The 14,725-nt window shown below is 54.2% G+C and overlaps 5 protein-coding genes across 5 annotated transcripts; 3 read left to right on the plus strand and 2 right to left on the minus strand.

The window, feature by feature from the left end:
• Positions 1-486: 486 nt before the first annotated feature.
• BBK36DRAFT_1167521 (Ssu72-like protein) lies at positions 487-1,306 on the minus strand (the record flags this gene model as incomplete). The annotated part of the gene is made up of 2 exons (XM_024895054.1): positions 487-1,144; positions 1,200-1,306. The coding sequence occupies 2 exons, from the start codon at positions 1,304-1,306 to the stop codon at positions 487-489; spliced, it is 765 nt and encodes a 254-aa protein (XP_024751585.1).
• A 3,764-nt stretch (positions 1,307-5,070) lies between these two features.
• On the plus strand, positions 5,071-6,255 carry BBK36DRAFT_1113966 (hypothetical protein; the record flags this gene model as incomplete). Its single annotated transcript, XM_024889968.1, has 1 exon — positions 5,071-6,255. The coding sequence occupies one exon, from the start codon at positions 5,071-5,073 to the stop codon at positions 6,253-6,255; it is 1,185 nt and encodes a 394-aa protein (XP_024751586.1).
• A 1,466-nt stretch (positions 6,256-7,721) lies between these two features.
• On the plus strand, positions 7,722-8,923 carry BBK36DRAFT_1134888 (ferredoxin reductase-like protein; the record flags this gene model as incomplete). Its single annotated transcript, XM_024892456.1, has 3 exons — positions 7,722-7,770; positions 7,895-8,276; positions 8,353-8,923. The coding sequence occupies exons 1-3, from the start codon at positions 7,726-7,728 to the stop codon at positions 8,919-8,921; spliced, it is 996 nt and encodes a 331-aa protein (XP_024751587.1). The 5' UTR covers positions 7,722-7,725.
• Positions 8,924-10,005: 1,082 nt separating this feature from the next.
• On the plus strand, positions 10,006-11,072 carry BBK36DRAFT_1167524 (hypothetical protein; the record flags this gene model as incomplete). The annotated part of the gene is made up of 3 exons (XM_024895055.1): positions 10,006-10,179; positions 10,347-10,639; positions 10,748-11,072. The coding sequence occupies 3 exons, from the start codon at positions 10,006-10,008 to the stop codon at positions 11,070-11,072; spliced, it is 792 nt and encodes a 263-aa protein (XP_024751588.1).
• Positions 11,073-11,350: 278 nt separating this feature from the next.
• BBK36DRAFT_49722 (Zn-dependent exopeptidase) lies at positions 11,351-14,009 on the minus strand (the record flags this gene model as incomplete). The annotated part of the gene is made up of 4 exons (XM_024898160.1): positions 11,351-11,463; positions 11,551-12,929; positions 12,991-13,535; positions 13,650-14,009. The coding sequence occupies 4 exons, from the start codon at positions 14,007-14,009 to the stop codon at positions 11,351-11,353; spliced, it is 2,397 nt and encodes a 798-aa protein (XP_024751589.1).
• Positions 14,010-14,725: the final 716 nt, after the last annotated feature.

Here is a 14,725-nt window from a genome sequence, read left to right on the forward strand (position 1 = left end):
TTTTCCCGTCCCGTGGATCAAAACGCCGCACCTGGTTCTTTGCCGTTGGGAATTGCTAGGTGAAACGGGAAAGCCTAGCGCTACTCCGTTTTCACGTCGTGCGTTGGCAGCCGATGGTTGTGTCCTCAAGCATACAGCTTCAAGTAGAGCTTCGTGGGGTGGTACTACACGCAGCAGGGCCGCAGCAGTCAATTTGAGCCTAGGCAACAACATCGACGCATAGCTGTGCCTAGTGTTGTCATGGGCGATCAAAACCAAGGATGGACCATGTACTCGTGAAGAAGTTGGAGGATTTCATATCTCGGCCAAGCCGGCGTACTCCCGGATTGATGTCCTCCAGAATGTATTCTTGAAACAAAATCAACAGTGAGTCAATCACTCTATTCCAATCGCCAAAACGCCGCGCCAAAATCAAGATGAACCTCGGTCGTCAGAAGCCGTCATAAGAAACAAAACCGTGCCACGAGAATCGTATCCCATCTCCACTTAGAACCACGCCAGAGTCCAGGTCGAGGGCAGATTAGGCCACCGTTCCTGCCAGGCCGCAATGATCTCTGGCACTCGCTCGTCAAAGCTGGCCCGAGCAGCTGCGCTTCCACTGTCAAAGGCGGCATGCCCAACCGTGCCTCGCTCTTCTGCGGCGGCGGCATTGAGAGAGTTGGCGAGGTCAAGGATGCCCTGCCCGCCAATGTGCGCTTCCTCGTGGTTGTCTTTGATATCAACGTTGATCACGTGCACGGGTCGGTTCAGCGGAGAGCCGCGGTTGAGAAGATCGTCAATGACGGCATCCCAGCATCGCTCCTCGCAGGTGAAAACTACGTCGACGACACCGCCTTCGGTGCCCTCGCTGCCTTTGTCGCTGCTGTGCTGCAGTCGGGGCACGCCAACGGGCCAATCTTGCCAGCGCTCGGGACCCCATTTCACGCCTCTATTTCTTCCCAGCATGTTCAAGATACCGTTGTTGCGGTACAGCCTAGGGTCCTTGGCCTCCAGCTCCTTGTACATACTATCGTACGACGTCTTGTTAAACTGATACACGTTCGGCTGGGTAATGGTCGGGCCCGGAAGCCGGACGAGAGAGCCCGTGCCAAAGGATATCACGGGATAGTTGGCTTGCGAGAGTCGGAGATGAGCTTCCATGGATCTGGAGTCATGTTAGGAAGCTGATGCGATGGGTCCCTTGCGATTTGGGGGCTGACCTGTTTTGATTGCTGGCGCAGACAGTGCAGAACCTAAGCTTGTAATCTCCAGCAGTCTCGTTTGACGACCCGGTATGGGCCGTTGTTGTGTCGTTCGCAGCCTCCATGTTGGGCAACAATCTATCCGGGAGACGAAGTAACGCAGTTGCTGCACGACGAGATACGGTGCATTCTCAAGCTCCTGGCTGTGCGTATGGCCTTGTACCCTGATCACACAGCGTCAGCAATGGTCGCAAGTTTGACGGGCATCATCATCATCATGATCGGAACAAAAATTTCTTCATCAGCTAGAATCGTATATTAAGTAATTAAAGTTTCTCATCAGAGCAACAGCTCAGACAGCTCCAATAAAAGTTTCATCACGGAAGAAAGAGGGCAGAGGATGTTGTTCAGGGTTCTTTCCTACCTTTGATACGATCAATCGCCACGGGTATGCAGATGCATGCGTCCAGCAGCAGCCATTGATTGATCAATGCAAAATGTGCGCAGTGCCAGGGTTGGACAATTTCGCTCCAGCCTGGAGCAATAATATTGATGAAGCTTTGGTCAAAAGCTGTGAGGTGAAGGAAAAGCTTGGAGGCGGGACTTTGTTGACGCGATGAGGGCTAAACGTCGGATAAGCCCGCAGATCCCCATGACATTATGTAATGCGGCCAGTGGCCGACCTGACTAAGCCACGCGACGCACTTCAAGGTTGTACCAGGACTTTGAGGTACTTTGCACTTGGCTCGGTTTCAGATGGACGTGAAATGCAACGTCCCCGATAAGATTCGCAACGAGCTCCATGTGAGCGGCGCAGGAACCTCGTCGGCGCCGAAACCTTGTTCTGGAAAGCAAGTCGTTACGTGACCTCCGCTCTCCGAGCTCTTCCAGACAAGAAAACTACTACGAAGCACACAGAAGAAGACAAGATGGAACAAGCCCAGAGCGCATTTCCTGGTGCAACCTTGGCCGACTTGGCTCGCCCATCGCTGGTTTGCACGGCATGCTCGCGAAATTTGGTTCGCTGAGCGAGTGCCCCACTGCAGACCTTTCAGAGCCTCGTGATTGGCCGTCCGAGCACCCGCATAACCTGAAACAGACGAAGCTTGCACATGCGCCAATCAGCGCTTTGCCTCGACGGCCCCTGTCGGTCGCCGGGTTCCAAAAATAGAAAGCAGTTCTTCCATGTGTGCTGAAAGGCAAAGAAGGCGTCTTCCGTCTCTCTTAATAAGAGAAGATGGGAAATGAGGTTTTGGTCTGTTGTGGCGTCTTGCATCTTGCATCTTGAGCTCAGAGCTTACCACTACGAAGCATATCCCGTCTCATTCATCTTATTTTAATCTATTCTTGCGCCCAGCACAGATGAGCCGCCTGAATGTACGAGTATTCCTGCATATGATGGCATCATGGATCCTCTTGGTGAAGCAATGTTGTGCAACTGTCACTCCCGTGTGCGGAGATGGGGCTAGATGAGTGCCTCTCAAGCCTCTGTGCGTGCCAGGCAGAGCTTTGTAAATCAATACTTATAGATCGGGCATTCAGAGCAACGGGACGACTCAATCAATGCCTCATCTCTGCGTCGAGGAGATCTTGCTCGCCTTGAAATCCGCCGGATCTTGTTAGTACGTAGGCACTAATAGCCTCAGAACGACGGCCGACCTTGACATCGCAAAAATCCGACGAAGCCAGAGGCTTGTCTGACCAGCGGATATCAGACACAGAAACGAAATTGCTTCTGATCCCCAATCGATTCGTAAGGTATGAGCCTGGGCCAGGTTGGGGTTCAGAGCCCCCATGTGGGGTCTGAAGGCCAACCCAGACATGCGGTTGGCACGGATTTGGCAGATGTCCATCGCCCGTCTCGTCGTCGGAGTGCTGGAAGGAACGGTGCCAAGTATCCTTCAGATGGTAATAATCTCTTAAGAGCAGAGGTAAACGAGTGATGGCACGAAGTAGGTAGTGAATGGCATTAATGAGAGAAGTGGTGCGGTGTATTGTTGGAAGTACAGCTGGGGTACCTCAAAATTGACCAGTCTTCCAAGAAGCAGAGCTGGCGGCAGGATCTTTGCAACATGTAGTTTCAAGTCACTGGTTCCGCATAACACTGGACTGATGTCGCATTTCTCTGCCGTGTGATGGCTTAATCTAACTGAAATATCTCATTCAGATGCTAATGCCTTCTCTCGGCAGATTGACAATGCTGGATTTGACGTAGTTGATGATGAAATGTGCGCCGAGCAGCAGCGTCCAGGCCATGCCGACACAGTCGTATAACAGAGCCGACTGCTCAACTGCTCGGCAGCATACGGATGTCCGTCAAAGGGTGGCTTGTTATGATTTCTGTTCGTCGTTAAAATCAAAATCGTACTAGGCTGCTGCTTTCCCTTGAGTATCCATTATCATTATCACTGGTATTCAGCCTTTGTTCCTCAGTCTCCGCCCTCGTTCAACCTCAACCTCATCACCCCGCCTGGAAAATCAAACTTGGACTGGAGACGGGGATTTCATGCACAACATCCTAACAAAAGTACGCCATCCCACGGCGCAACCAGATTCAAACTGCCTTGCCGCTCTCTCGAATCTGGCGCTACCGGATCCCCATTCAGCTCAGCCCCATCAGCCGCCATCCAGGCAGACTATTCCAGCGATTCTTTACAGGCAAACCGCCAGGCCATTGGATCGAGCTCCAGGCGCTGACTCGCTGGGCTTCTGCGGCTCGGCCAGTAGAAATAGGGCCTGACGCGCTGGCTCCAGGGCCGTCTGTCGAATCAGTGGCAGCAACATTGAACCCAGCAGGCCGGGCCTTTGACAGCGGTTCGCCACTAACAACAGACGCCGGAAGTACGAGTACCTGGGCAGTACCTGGAGTACCAATTACCTGGCCCATACTTTTTGTGGCCGCCATCGTTGGACCTGTTTGATTCTACAACAACTGAACTGACCAACTCTGTTGGCCTTACCATCATATTCTCGTCGTCCCGCATTCGCACTCTCGCCTTCGCTCTCACCATCTGTCGTCCTCTCTCAGAGCCTCCTCCCGCCTCCAGCGTTCCAAGAACCCGCCGCCGGCGCAGGGGGTTGCCGCTGCTCAGGGCCAGCATCCCTTCAGTATCACCGCTAGCCTCCCTCGAAGCCTCTTCTGCAACAACCCTGCCCTGACACACCGGCGACCGCCTGTCTCAGATTAGGGTTTTCAGAGCCTCCCACCTCCGCAAGGCCGATCACTCTGCTGACCGAAACTCGCTCTGCTGTCTGCTGCAAAGCAAACCGACGCCCTCGCAGACAGACGGACAGACGGACAGACGGCCGGACAGTCGAACGGACATCGCCAGCCTCTGAGCGTTGCGCTGGACCAGAGACCTGGATAACACGGCGTGGTGGCGGCTGCTGCTGCTGAAGCTGGCTTATTCACAAGCCGAGGCGTGGTGCTAACGAGAGCTGTCCAACCGGCGCCGAGCCATCCTGGCAGCATCATACATACATATCTACCTACATACAACCTCGAGATAGACTCGCCTGGGGAGGGATGACCGCGACCGCAACAATGTCCATCAAGTCGCCCTCCGCATCAGCGTCCCCGGCGGACCTGGCCTCGCCCTTGTCGGACGCAATCGACTCTGGCCCGGTGCCTCTGACCTCGACCTCTACCTCGTCCCGCCACAGCACTCTGTCCCGCCCGCTGTCGTATGCGTCCAAGAACAGACTGTCGCAATACTCGATTGCCGGATCGCTGCCCACCCGATCGCGGCCTCAGTCGCACGTGTTCCCCATGTTTCCCTCGAGCCTGGCCTACACGCAGGTGCGCGACTTCGCATATCCCGTCATGCACCCTATGCACTACGGCCCGCCGCCCGAGCCCTCGGGGCCGCCATCCGGCCTGACGACGCCAATGAGCGAGAGCAGGCGGCTTTCCGAGCCGTCCGTCTCGTGGGACCAAAAGATGCCGTGGGACTCATGGGCTCCGGACTCCTTCAGCCGGGCCCACGATCTACCGCCGATCCAATTTGGAGACGGTCCTCCTTACAGCGAAGACGAAGACTTACAGAGCCCCGTCGTCTCCACGAGACACCGCAAGCACAAGTCGACTTCGTCGGCTCTCAATACGCATAGGGGGCGCACTGGTCGTGACCACGACAGGGGCTCCCTCATCAGTTCCAGCTACGACGACAGCCAGAGCTACTACCTGGGCATTGGTGGAGATGGAAGTGAGCGGTACTACGTGAGCCATGGAGGCGAAGCAAACGGGCCCGGCGGTGAGCTCGTGACCTATCCGCCCGATCAGGCGCATCATAGCCACGCATATCAGTATACGCAGCAACTTGGCCATGGCGTGGACGGCTACGATTCCGATCACTCCGATAGCTCGTCCTCACCGGGAGGACCAGAAGGTGATCAGTCACGCTATTCACGCGATTATCAGTTCACAATCACATCTCCCGATGAAGAATTCCACGGTAAGGCCGTGGCCTTGTTCGACTTTGAGCGAGAGAATGAGAACGAGCTGCCATTGGTGGAAGGCCAAATCATCTGGGTGTCATATCGCCATGGCCAGGGCTGGCTGGTTGCAGAGGATCCAAAAACACAGGAGAGTGGTTTGGTCCCAGAGGAATATGTCCGGCTGCTCCGCGACATTGAAGGCGGCATGAACAGCCTCACTGGAGCCCTCATCGACGCGTCGGGATCCCCCAACGATGCCGGCACTCCTACCCAGCCAGAACATGGCAGCCAGTCTGGCCACACTCCCACACAGAGCAATTCCACCAACGGCTATCACCAGCCAGTTGTCTCCATGTTCTCAACCTCGAGCAAGGACCTCAACCCCTATCCCACGGAGCAGCTTGGCATTCAAGCTGGCCAAGCCCCGCCTCAAGTGGTTCACTATCACGGACAAAGGGGAGGAAGCCAGATGAGCACTCCTACAATAAACCAACTTTTGGAGTCTGAATCGCCGAGAAGAGCGAGCCAGGACGCGGAGACCAAGTCAGATTCTGCCTTGGCGACGGCACAAGACAAGCCCAACGAGAAACCAACAGATACCCAGGGGTCGGGCCAGACGGTGGATACGGAGCGATGATGAACAGTCTAGAGCAGATTACACTAATGGAGCAGGTACTCAATTTCGAGCCAGATGTACAAACGCTTACTCTCATCTTTCCCACGTGCTTGGAGATATCAAGAACCTGGGACGCGATAGACGGGCCAAGGTCCTCATAGTAATAACGGATATCCAAGTACATCCAAGCTGCACAGCGACATAAGTTGGCGGAGAGGCGGCTTTACCTTGGAAAGTCGCCACCATAACGTTACATGCAGAAGGCCTGGTGCATCCCGGACAGTCAAGATTCTAATGGGATAAAAAAGGTGGTCTACTGCGCTCTTCATGGCTCGGAGGAGATGAACGAATTCTGTGGCAATGGGGAGAGGGGAGTGAGAAGAGAGAAAGCGCCTTGGAGCGACGCCATGATTAGATGATAACTCCTATGAACTCTCATAGGCTGGGCATGTTTTTTCTTCTTCGTTGTTTAGGGTTTGTTTACTAGTATATGTTGTTGCGGTTCGTATTTGAGCATGGCTTGGCTCTGCTTTCTGCATGGATGAAAAGGAAGGGACATGATACGGCGGGATGGCTGTTATATAGCATTGCGCGTGGGTTGCTGGGGGGCAAGGGCTGAGTTGTTGGATGTAATCAAAACGAAGAAAACATTTGACCCAAGCAAAAGAGCCTGTTTGTGTTGTCTTCTTCTGTAGCTCAGCGAGATATTGATGCTCATCATTATCTGTAAATCTTGTCGCAAGAACTGAGAAGTCTCTCATCTCTTCAGTCCAAGGTCATTGCCACTGTTCTCACGGTAGGTATCCGGGCCCTGAAGGTTATCGGTCGCGAGCAGTTTCAAGTGCTTCCTTGATGAAGTCATCATAAACAAGACATGAACTTGGACCATACACCGATTCGATATCCTTGAGCAGACGAAGATGATTGGCCGAACAGAAGCGGTGTCATTGGGTGCTCTGCTATACTGTACATACAGTCAGTTGCAGGTATGATGTAACCATTCCTCCTCTTCCACTTTGGGACAAACCCGGCTTGGAGCACATGGCGCCTGGTTCCTGGTTCCTGGTGCTTGGAGGCTTTTTCTGCCTTTCCTACTGGCTCTGGTAAGATGCCGTTAGAGTGGCAGTTACGCACACTCATCCAATGCTTGCTGTGTTTCCTTCTAGAGAAGAACATTCAAAGATGGTGAGAATAGCATCTCCAAAGGCCGATAAAGTATCTGATCGGAGGATGGTGGGAGCAAAGCTTCGGAGATAGATGACAGGTTTTGGACGACGAAAAGTGGACGGCGGCAACGGGCCAATCACGTGGCCGATGCCGTCATTTGCTTTCCAATGCTCGGAAATCAACCAGCGCCGGTTTTTGGCTTCTGGTCTGATTTGTCTCATCCAGTCCTTTGATCTCTTTGCTTCCTGAGAACCCAAGGCGTCTGCTCAGGCCAATCCGACCCCTACAGATCCCAATCACTCTCTGAGGACTACGTCTTCCACCATGTTTGCCAGATCTGCCTTCCGCGCGGCTCAGCCGCTCAAGATGGTACGTCCAAGAACCCGAGTCAATGACTTCTCCATCTCTCTCTATACGGAGTCTCAACCCCCCCCCCCCCTTCCCAATTGCCGCTGCAGACAAGCTGACTGTGCTCTCTCGCTCTTCTCTCTAGCATGCGCGCCGCTATGCCACCGAGTCTGGCGCCAAGGGCAACTCCAACACGCTGCTCTACGGCGCCGGTGCCGTCGGCGTGCTCGGTGCGGGCTATTACTTCCTGAGCGGCTCACCCGCCGCCGGCAAGGCTGAGAGCAAGGCCAAGGAGGCTCTTGGCGTGGCTGCTCCCAAGGCCTTCACCGGCGGCGACCAGGGCTTCCTCTCTCTCAAGGTCTCTGAGATTGAGGACGTGAACCACAACACCAAGAGGGTCCGATTCGACCTGCCGGAGAAGGATCAGGTTTCTGGCCTGCACATTGCCAGTGCCGTCCTGACCAAGTTCAAGGCCCCCGATGCTGAAAAGGCCACTCTGAGGCCTTACACCCCCATCAGCGACGAAGGTATGCGCAGAGAAAGATGATGCTGCTGCTGCTCCTTTTAGATTGAGACGCTGATATGAGATGCCCCCAATCGTAGACGACAGGGGCTTCATTGACCTTCTGGTCAAGAAGTACCCCAACGGCCCCATGAGCACCCACATCCACAGCCTCAAGGTCGGCGACTCGCTGGCCGTCAAGGGCCCTCTCCCCAAGTACCCTTGGACCGAGAACAAGCACGAGCACATCGCCCTCATTGCCGGCGGCACCGGCATCACCCCCATGTACCAGCTCGTGCGCGCCATCTTCAAGAACCCCAACGACAAGACCAAGGTCACCCTCGTCTTCGGAAACGTCACCAAGGAGGACATCCTGCTCAAGCACAAGTTCGACGAGCTGGAGAACACGTACCCGCAGCGCTTCCGCGCCTTCTACACCCTGGACAAGCCGCCCAAGGACTGGGTCGGCGGCGGCGGCTTCATCTCCAAGGACCTGCTGAAGCAGGTCCTGCCCGAGCCCAAGAGCGAGAACATCAAGGTCTTTGTGTGCGGCCCTCCTGGCCTGATGAAGGCCATTTCGGGCCCCAAGACGAGCCCCAAGGATCAGGGCGAGCTGACGGGCGCTCTGAAGGAACTTGGCTACACTGCTGAGCAGGTGTACAAGTTCTAGACTGGTGTGTGAGAGAATCGATGGAAGTAGAGCCTAGAAAGAGCACTCTGGGACTGCATTGTTTGATTACCAATTGTAGATATCTAGTAGAAAATAGAACCCAAGAGGCTAAATGAAAAAATGAAAAAACATATGATGCCACGACTACATTACACCGCCTAAGATCTAACGTGGACGAGAGAGCGGGAGAGGGAGAGAGAGAAAACTTGCTTTCGTCATGTCAGACAAAATCGGCTCAAGGGGAAGCACAAAAGCCCACACAAAGCTCCCTGAGCCCATCGGGGGGCTACACAGATCAAGGGTTCATTTGCCGTGATTTACCAGCACACACCGTCTGATCAATCACACACAAGGGAGGGAAGAGGAAGCGTGTAGAAAGCAAATCCTCCTCCCCTCCTCTCTTCTACCAAAAGAAAGAAAATTGCAACGACTGAACGGCTCGCTGCCTTTGGACCGGAAACTTTACATGGATGGCTGCGTATCGTGTTTCGGCAGTCGGCAGGATCCTTCCGTTCCCATCTGGTGGTCGAGCTCGCAATCAAAGAAAGAGAGAGAGAGAGAGGAAGAAAGAAAAAGAAGAAGAAGGAGAAGAAGAAGAAAAAAAGGGGGGAGTCTTACAAAAGTACGCATGGTACTTTATAGAAGTAAGACACCTTTGTGCACGAACCCAGACATTTCCATCTACCGATTCGCCGCAACTCAAGACAAGGAGTGGGAACGTGGACGCCAGGGCGGCATCTCTCTTTGCCGTCTGATGTGCCGTGCCACTGTAACTTCGTATGTATGTGTGTCTCTCGCGTGTAACGCAGGGCGAGCGAGACATGCAGCAAACTCGTCCCATTTCGTGTGTGAAGAGATTTCGTGTTTCTGTGCTCTTTGTGTCTTTGTGTGTGAAGTATGTATCCCCCCAACCATGGGACGAAAGTTCTTTTAAAGACAAACGAGATCCCCGGAGATCCATCTGTCTTCCTCTTGGCTCTTTTCTCTTTTCCGCATTGCTAGAGCTCTCGTGCTTGAAATTTGGTACGGAGAGATACCTTTTTCTCTGCTATTTTTTTTGCGTACAATAGAAAAGGTTGCCAGAATGGATGCCTCTGAACGGCCTCGTGGCCAGGAGCATATCCCAGAGTATCCCAAGCTGTGGATCTGGATGCGCGTGTTCCAGCTCGTCGTTGGGCTCGCGGTGCTTTTCCTTTCGATCCATGCTTTGGAAGGGTTCCGCTTCTTGCAGGACCTTTCCATTGTCATGATAGTCATTGTAAGTTTCGTCTTCTTCTTCCTCCTCCTCCTTCTCCTCCTCCTTCTCCGTCTCACCTCCACAACCCCCAACCTCACCACTCCCCCAACTTCATCCAGACATCCTTTGAAAAATACGACAGTAGAAGGAAAAAAACTCTAACCATAACCTGTGTACATCAAAAAAAGTCTGTCATCTCCGTCGGCCTCACAATCTGGCTCATCGTCGCCCAATTCTCGTCCCCCCGCGCCTTCAGGTACTGGGTCACCCTCGCGCTCGACTTTGCCATCTTCGTCGCCTGGACCGTCTCCGGCTCCATCCTCGTCTCGCACACCTCGGCCCTCGTCGCGCAGCGCGGCGTCGGCCACCACGTTCCTCCTGCTCCTGCTCCTGAGCATGAGGAAGAGCAGCAGCATCATCCTCTTCACGAGAGCCACGTTTCGACGTTTTATGCCATTGCCGGTCTTGCGTGTCTGGAATTGTAAGTTTTTTTTTTTTCCCTCAATATCATCATACCTCAGTTGAGGATGGTGGGGTGGTGGTACTCCTTGATGCACTGATTGCTGATGTGGGTGAACAATGGAAATAGCTCCCTCTTCTGCTCCTCATGGATCATCGACGCCGTCGTCATCCGCCGCCACCGCCAAATCGGCCTCCCCTCCAAGCCGCTCAAGAAGCGGGCTTCGCTTCCCGTCCCGGCGGCGGTAGAGAGGACGCAGACTAAGCAGATAGTAGTACCCGTGTCTCCTCCCCAGAAGCCGCGCGTCAAGCCTACGCTTGCTGAACGGGTTGAGATGCTTTTCAGGGGACAGAAGCAAGAAGAGGCGGGGGTCTCGGAAGGAGTTGGCTTTGAGGGCAGCGAGGAGGGCGGACATGGGGGACGGGGAAGTCGTGATGGCGGAGATGGAGTTTGAGGAGGATATGAGTGGATATGAGTTACACATTGGATGAAAAGAGCACTTTTGTTCGTTCAGGTAAAGAGTCTGATATTGAACGAAGATGATTGGCATTTTCAGGACTCGATAATGGTCAAGACGAAGGGAAGCATTTAATCGCAAAAGCAACACTCATTTTTGGAGTAATAATAGCAATGAAATACAGGGCATTGAACAGTATGCAAGCATATGATGTTCCACTCCCTAAATACTATTGGTATAGCTTGGCCGCCTGTCCTTCTCTTGAGAGGAATTGCCTAAGAAATGCTCTTTGTGGCCTTGTCGACGGCGTGCTTGATAATCTCGGCCCACTTGAGACCATTGCTGTAGTTCTTGGCGTCGATGCTTTCGACGAGGCCGGGATACACAGCTACAAGGCATTGTCAGCATTATCATCAACAAGTAGGCGGATGGAAGATTGAGAGAAAGAAAGGGATAGGAGTAGAGAAGAACATACCACCAGCATAGCCCGTCCACAAGCCTGGAGCAAAGACAACGTGCTTGAACCAGCTTCGGTTGTCCAGGCCTCCCTCAAACACAAACTGTCGCTCAATGTACTTGTATTGGCGGTTCACTTTGATAATGGCGAAGCCGAGTCTGGTTTTGCTGATTATGGCCCACCAGGGGAGACCTTTCTCGAGCTTTTCTCTCGCCCAGGCCGCACGCTCATCCAGCTTGACTGCCTTCTCCCTGAATTCAGAAATTGAGTGTCGAATCTTCTTCAGGCTGGCTTCAAAGGCGTCTTGGCTCCCGATGACTTCCTTAGAGGAGATGCTGCCTCGAACGGCAAAGATCTCATCATCAGTGGCCAATTCGGCATCGTCAGGCTGCAGCTTGGCCTCAACCTTGTCGAGATAGCTGTCCAGGGCGTCTGCGTACTCGGTCGCTCCAAAGGGAATGACCACCCGGTCGGCAAGCTCTCCAATGAGAACGCCAAGGACCTGGGCCATGGTTCGGTGGTAGACGAAGCCGGGGTCGGCAAACTCGCTCATCCAATGGAAGCTGTCGTAGTTGCTGTGGTAGTGATACACAGGGCCACTGCCGTTTCCGCCGAATCCCACGTCGAGACTAGGAACACCGGCATAATCCTGGAAAGCAGTGAAGTCGCTTCCAGAGCCCATGGTGCTGATCTTACCGTCCCATACGTCTCCCACGGTCTGGCCAGCAACAGTCTGGTTGGGCGATGGAACGAGATGGGTGGCGTCTCGAAGGACTTGGTTCAAAAGAGGCGCTGCTGCGGCGGAGAATCGCGGTCCGGAAGCACCTCCATCGACGTTGACGTATGCCACGTTGGCATCGGTGATCCAAGGCAGATACTCTTCAACCCATTCCGTGCTTCCAATCAGGCCATACTCCTCTCCATCCCAGCTGGCAAAGACAATGGTTCGGAGAGGCTTCCAGCCAGCTTCCAAGGCCTTTCCAATGCTTCGAACGGCCTCGTTCAAGACGGCCGAGCCGCTGTTGGGATCAGACGCACCGCCGACGATCCAAGCATCTCGGTGGTTGCCGACAATGATGACTTCGTTGGGAATGGTGCCGTTGATGATGCCAATTACGTCCCATTGGGGCGCGATGACATATTCCTGCTCGTTGTAGAGGTTGATGACGACGTCCTTGGGTGAGGGTCCAATGTTGTAGTCAACGCCCTTGTAGCCCAAGCCGAGCTTTCTGTTCCACCACTTGTTCAGGTCGCTGGCTCGAGGGCCGTGGCCATTGAGCGCCTTGAGCAGCGGCAAGGCATCGGTATAAGAGATGGGAATGGAGGGAATTGACGGAGTGGTTTCATCAGCCGGTGCACGAGGGACACCAGGCTTTGAAGGGTAGCCAGGGGTTGTTCTGCAAGAATGGTTAGCTCGACTAGACAAGTTCAAAAGTCAGGAATGGTGGAGATGCTCACGGATCGCCAGGGCGCGAACTGAGGAACTGGACGCTCCCGCGCTGTACGCTGCTGGGGTGACGAGCAGGGCCTTCTGGATAGGTAGCGTAGCCGTTTTCCTCGGTAATCTCGCCATCATCGCCGGGATCACTGTAGATGAGGACACCAACCATGCCGAGTTCCTGGGCACGCTTGACCTTGAGGCCTCTGAAGATGCCTCCGTACTTGGCAATGGCAATCTTTCCCTCGAGGTCAATGCCAGCCTCAACCAAATCTTCGAAATCTCGGTAGGTTCCGTAGTTGACGTAGACAAACGAGCCGGTGACGTTGCCGCTGGCAGAGTAGCCGTGGAACGTCGGAATCCTGTCCTTGGCAGCGGTAGTCGGGTCCTCTTCAAGAACATCTTCAGTCAGAGAGGCCTTGAACGCGATGTCCCAGGACTTGGCGTCGCTCGACTTTTCCAGCAAGGAGACGCTGTGGTCGACGGGATAGTTGATGTAGACATCATAGGCGACGATGCTGGACTGAATGCCCCATTCCTCCCACCTGTCCTTGGTCCATTCGGCCTAGAGTTCACTGGCGTTAGTATGCACAAAGTGGCTCTGCATATCCGGTACAGCTTCTCAACCTCTGGACTACCTAGTCTTGAACCCGAGTCCCTCTGAACCGCCTTGACGTACCTGTGAGTAGTTCTTTCCGGCAAGATGAGCTCCAGCCGTGTAATAGCGGCTCCATTCCTCAGCCTTTTCCGCAGAAGGTGTGTCGAGCAGGATGGCCTGCAGATCCTCGTGGCTAAGGTGCTTACCCCCGTGGCCGGGGTGTCCGTGGTGTCCGTGGTGGCCGTGGTGAGGATGACGGTGGCGATGTTCCTGTCCAGAGGGCCAGATGTACAGAGAATGCAGGGCAAAGGACGCGAAGCCACAGAGCAGCAGGCTGGCGCAGGCAATGTTGCAGAAGCGGCGAAGCGTGTGGTGACGATATCTCCTGCGCGGAGGCCCTACTCGCACTGTCTGGATCAACGGCGTCGACTCGTTGGCCATCTTCTCAGGCTCGGTCGCCGGCCTGTGTGTATGAGTCCACAGTGTTAGTGATGGATGTCTCGAATCTGACGGGCGTGCTTTTTTTTGCAGCCTCAGGGATACGAATAGCATCTGCTGGATCTGTGCTTGATTTGTTCAGTGTAGTCTCTGGGTGAGACGCGGGGCAGAGTTGCGATGCAGTTGGCCTTGATTCGCTTGTGTACGCCACATGATTGCAGACGGACGAACTGGGGGGTGTGACAAGGTGGCGAGGCAGATGATGGCGGGAGAGAAGAGAGCTAGAGGCGGCAGTTTATGGAGGGTGAACTTACACCTTGGCCATGTTTGGAGGCGCGAGATGGGCACAATTCAATCTGCGGTCCGAGGTGTAGGTGTGTGAACTGTCAGACGGAGGGCATTCAGAGGTCAAGAGATGAGAAAGAAGGAGAAGAGAAAAGAGGGGAGAGAGAGAGGAAAAGAGAGAGAAATAGCAAGGATTCGGCAGATCAGCCCCCGAGGCGCATCACTGCCGTTATCCTCTCTGAATTATTACAAAGCCATTCCCTCTCGTCTTCAGCGGCAAATAGACAACGCAGAATCAGGCATATCGCCGCGACGAACCCTGGATCGATGCTGGAGCAGTTTGCCTATCTTATCGGAGCTTGACGCAAAGGTTCCTGGCACAAGCACGCAACGACGTCACGCTATTACGACGCCTAGGTAAGGGATTTTGCCGG

This window comes from Trichoderma citrinoviride (assembly GCF_003025115.1).
Source record: "Trichoderma citrinoviride strain TUCIM 6016 unplaced genomic scaffold BBK36scaffold_4, whole genome shotgun sequence".
Classification (NCBI taxonomy): Eukaryota; Fungi; Ascomycota; class Sordariomycetes; order Hypocreales; family Hypocreaceae; genus Trichoderma; species Trichoderma citrinoviride.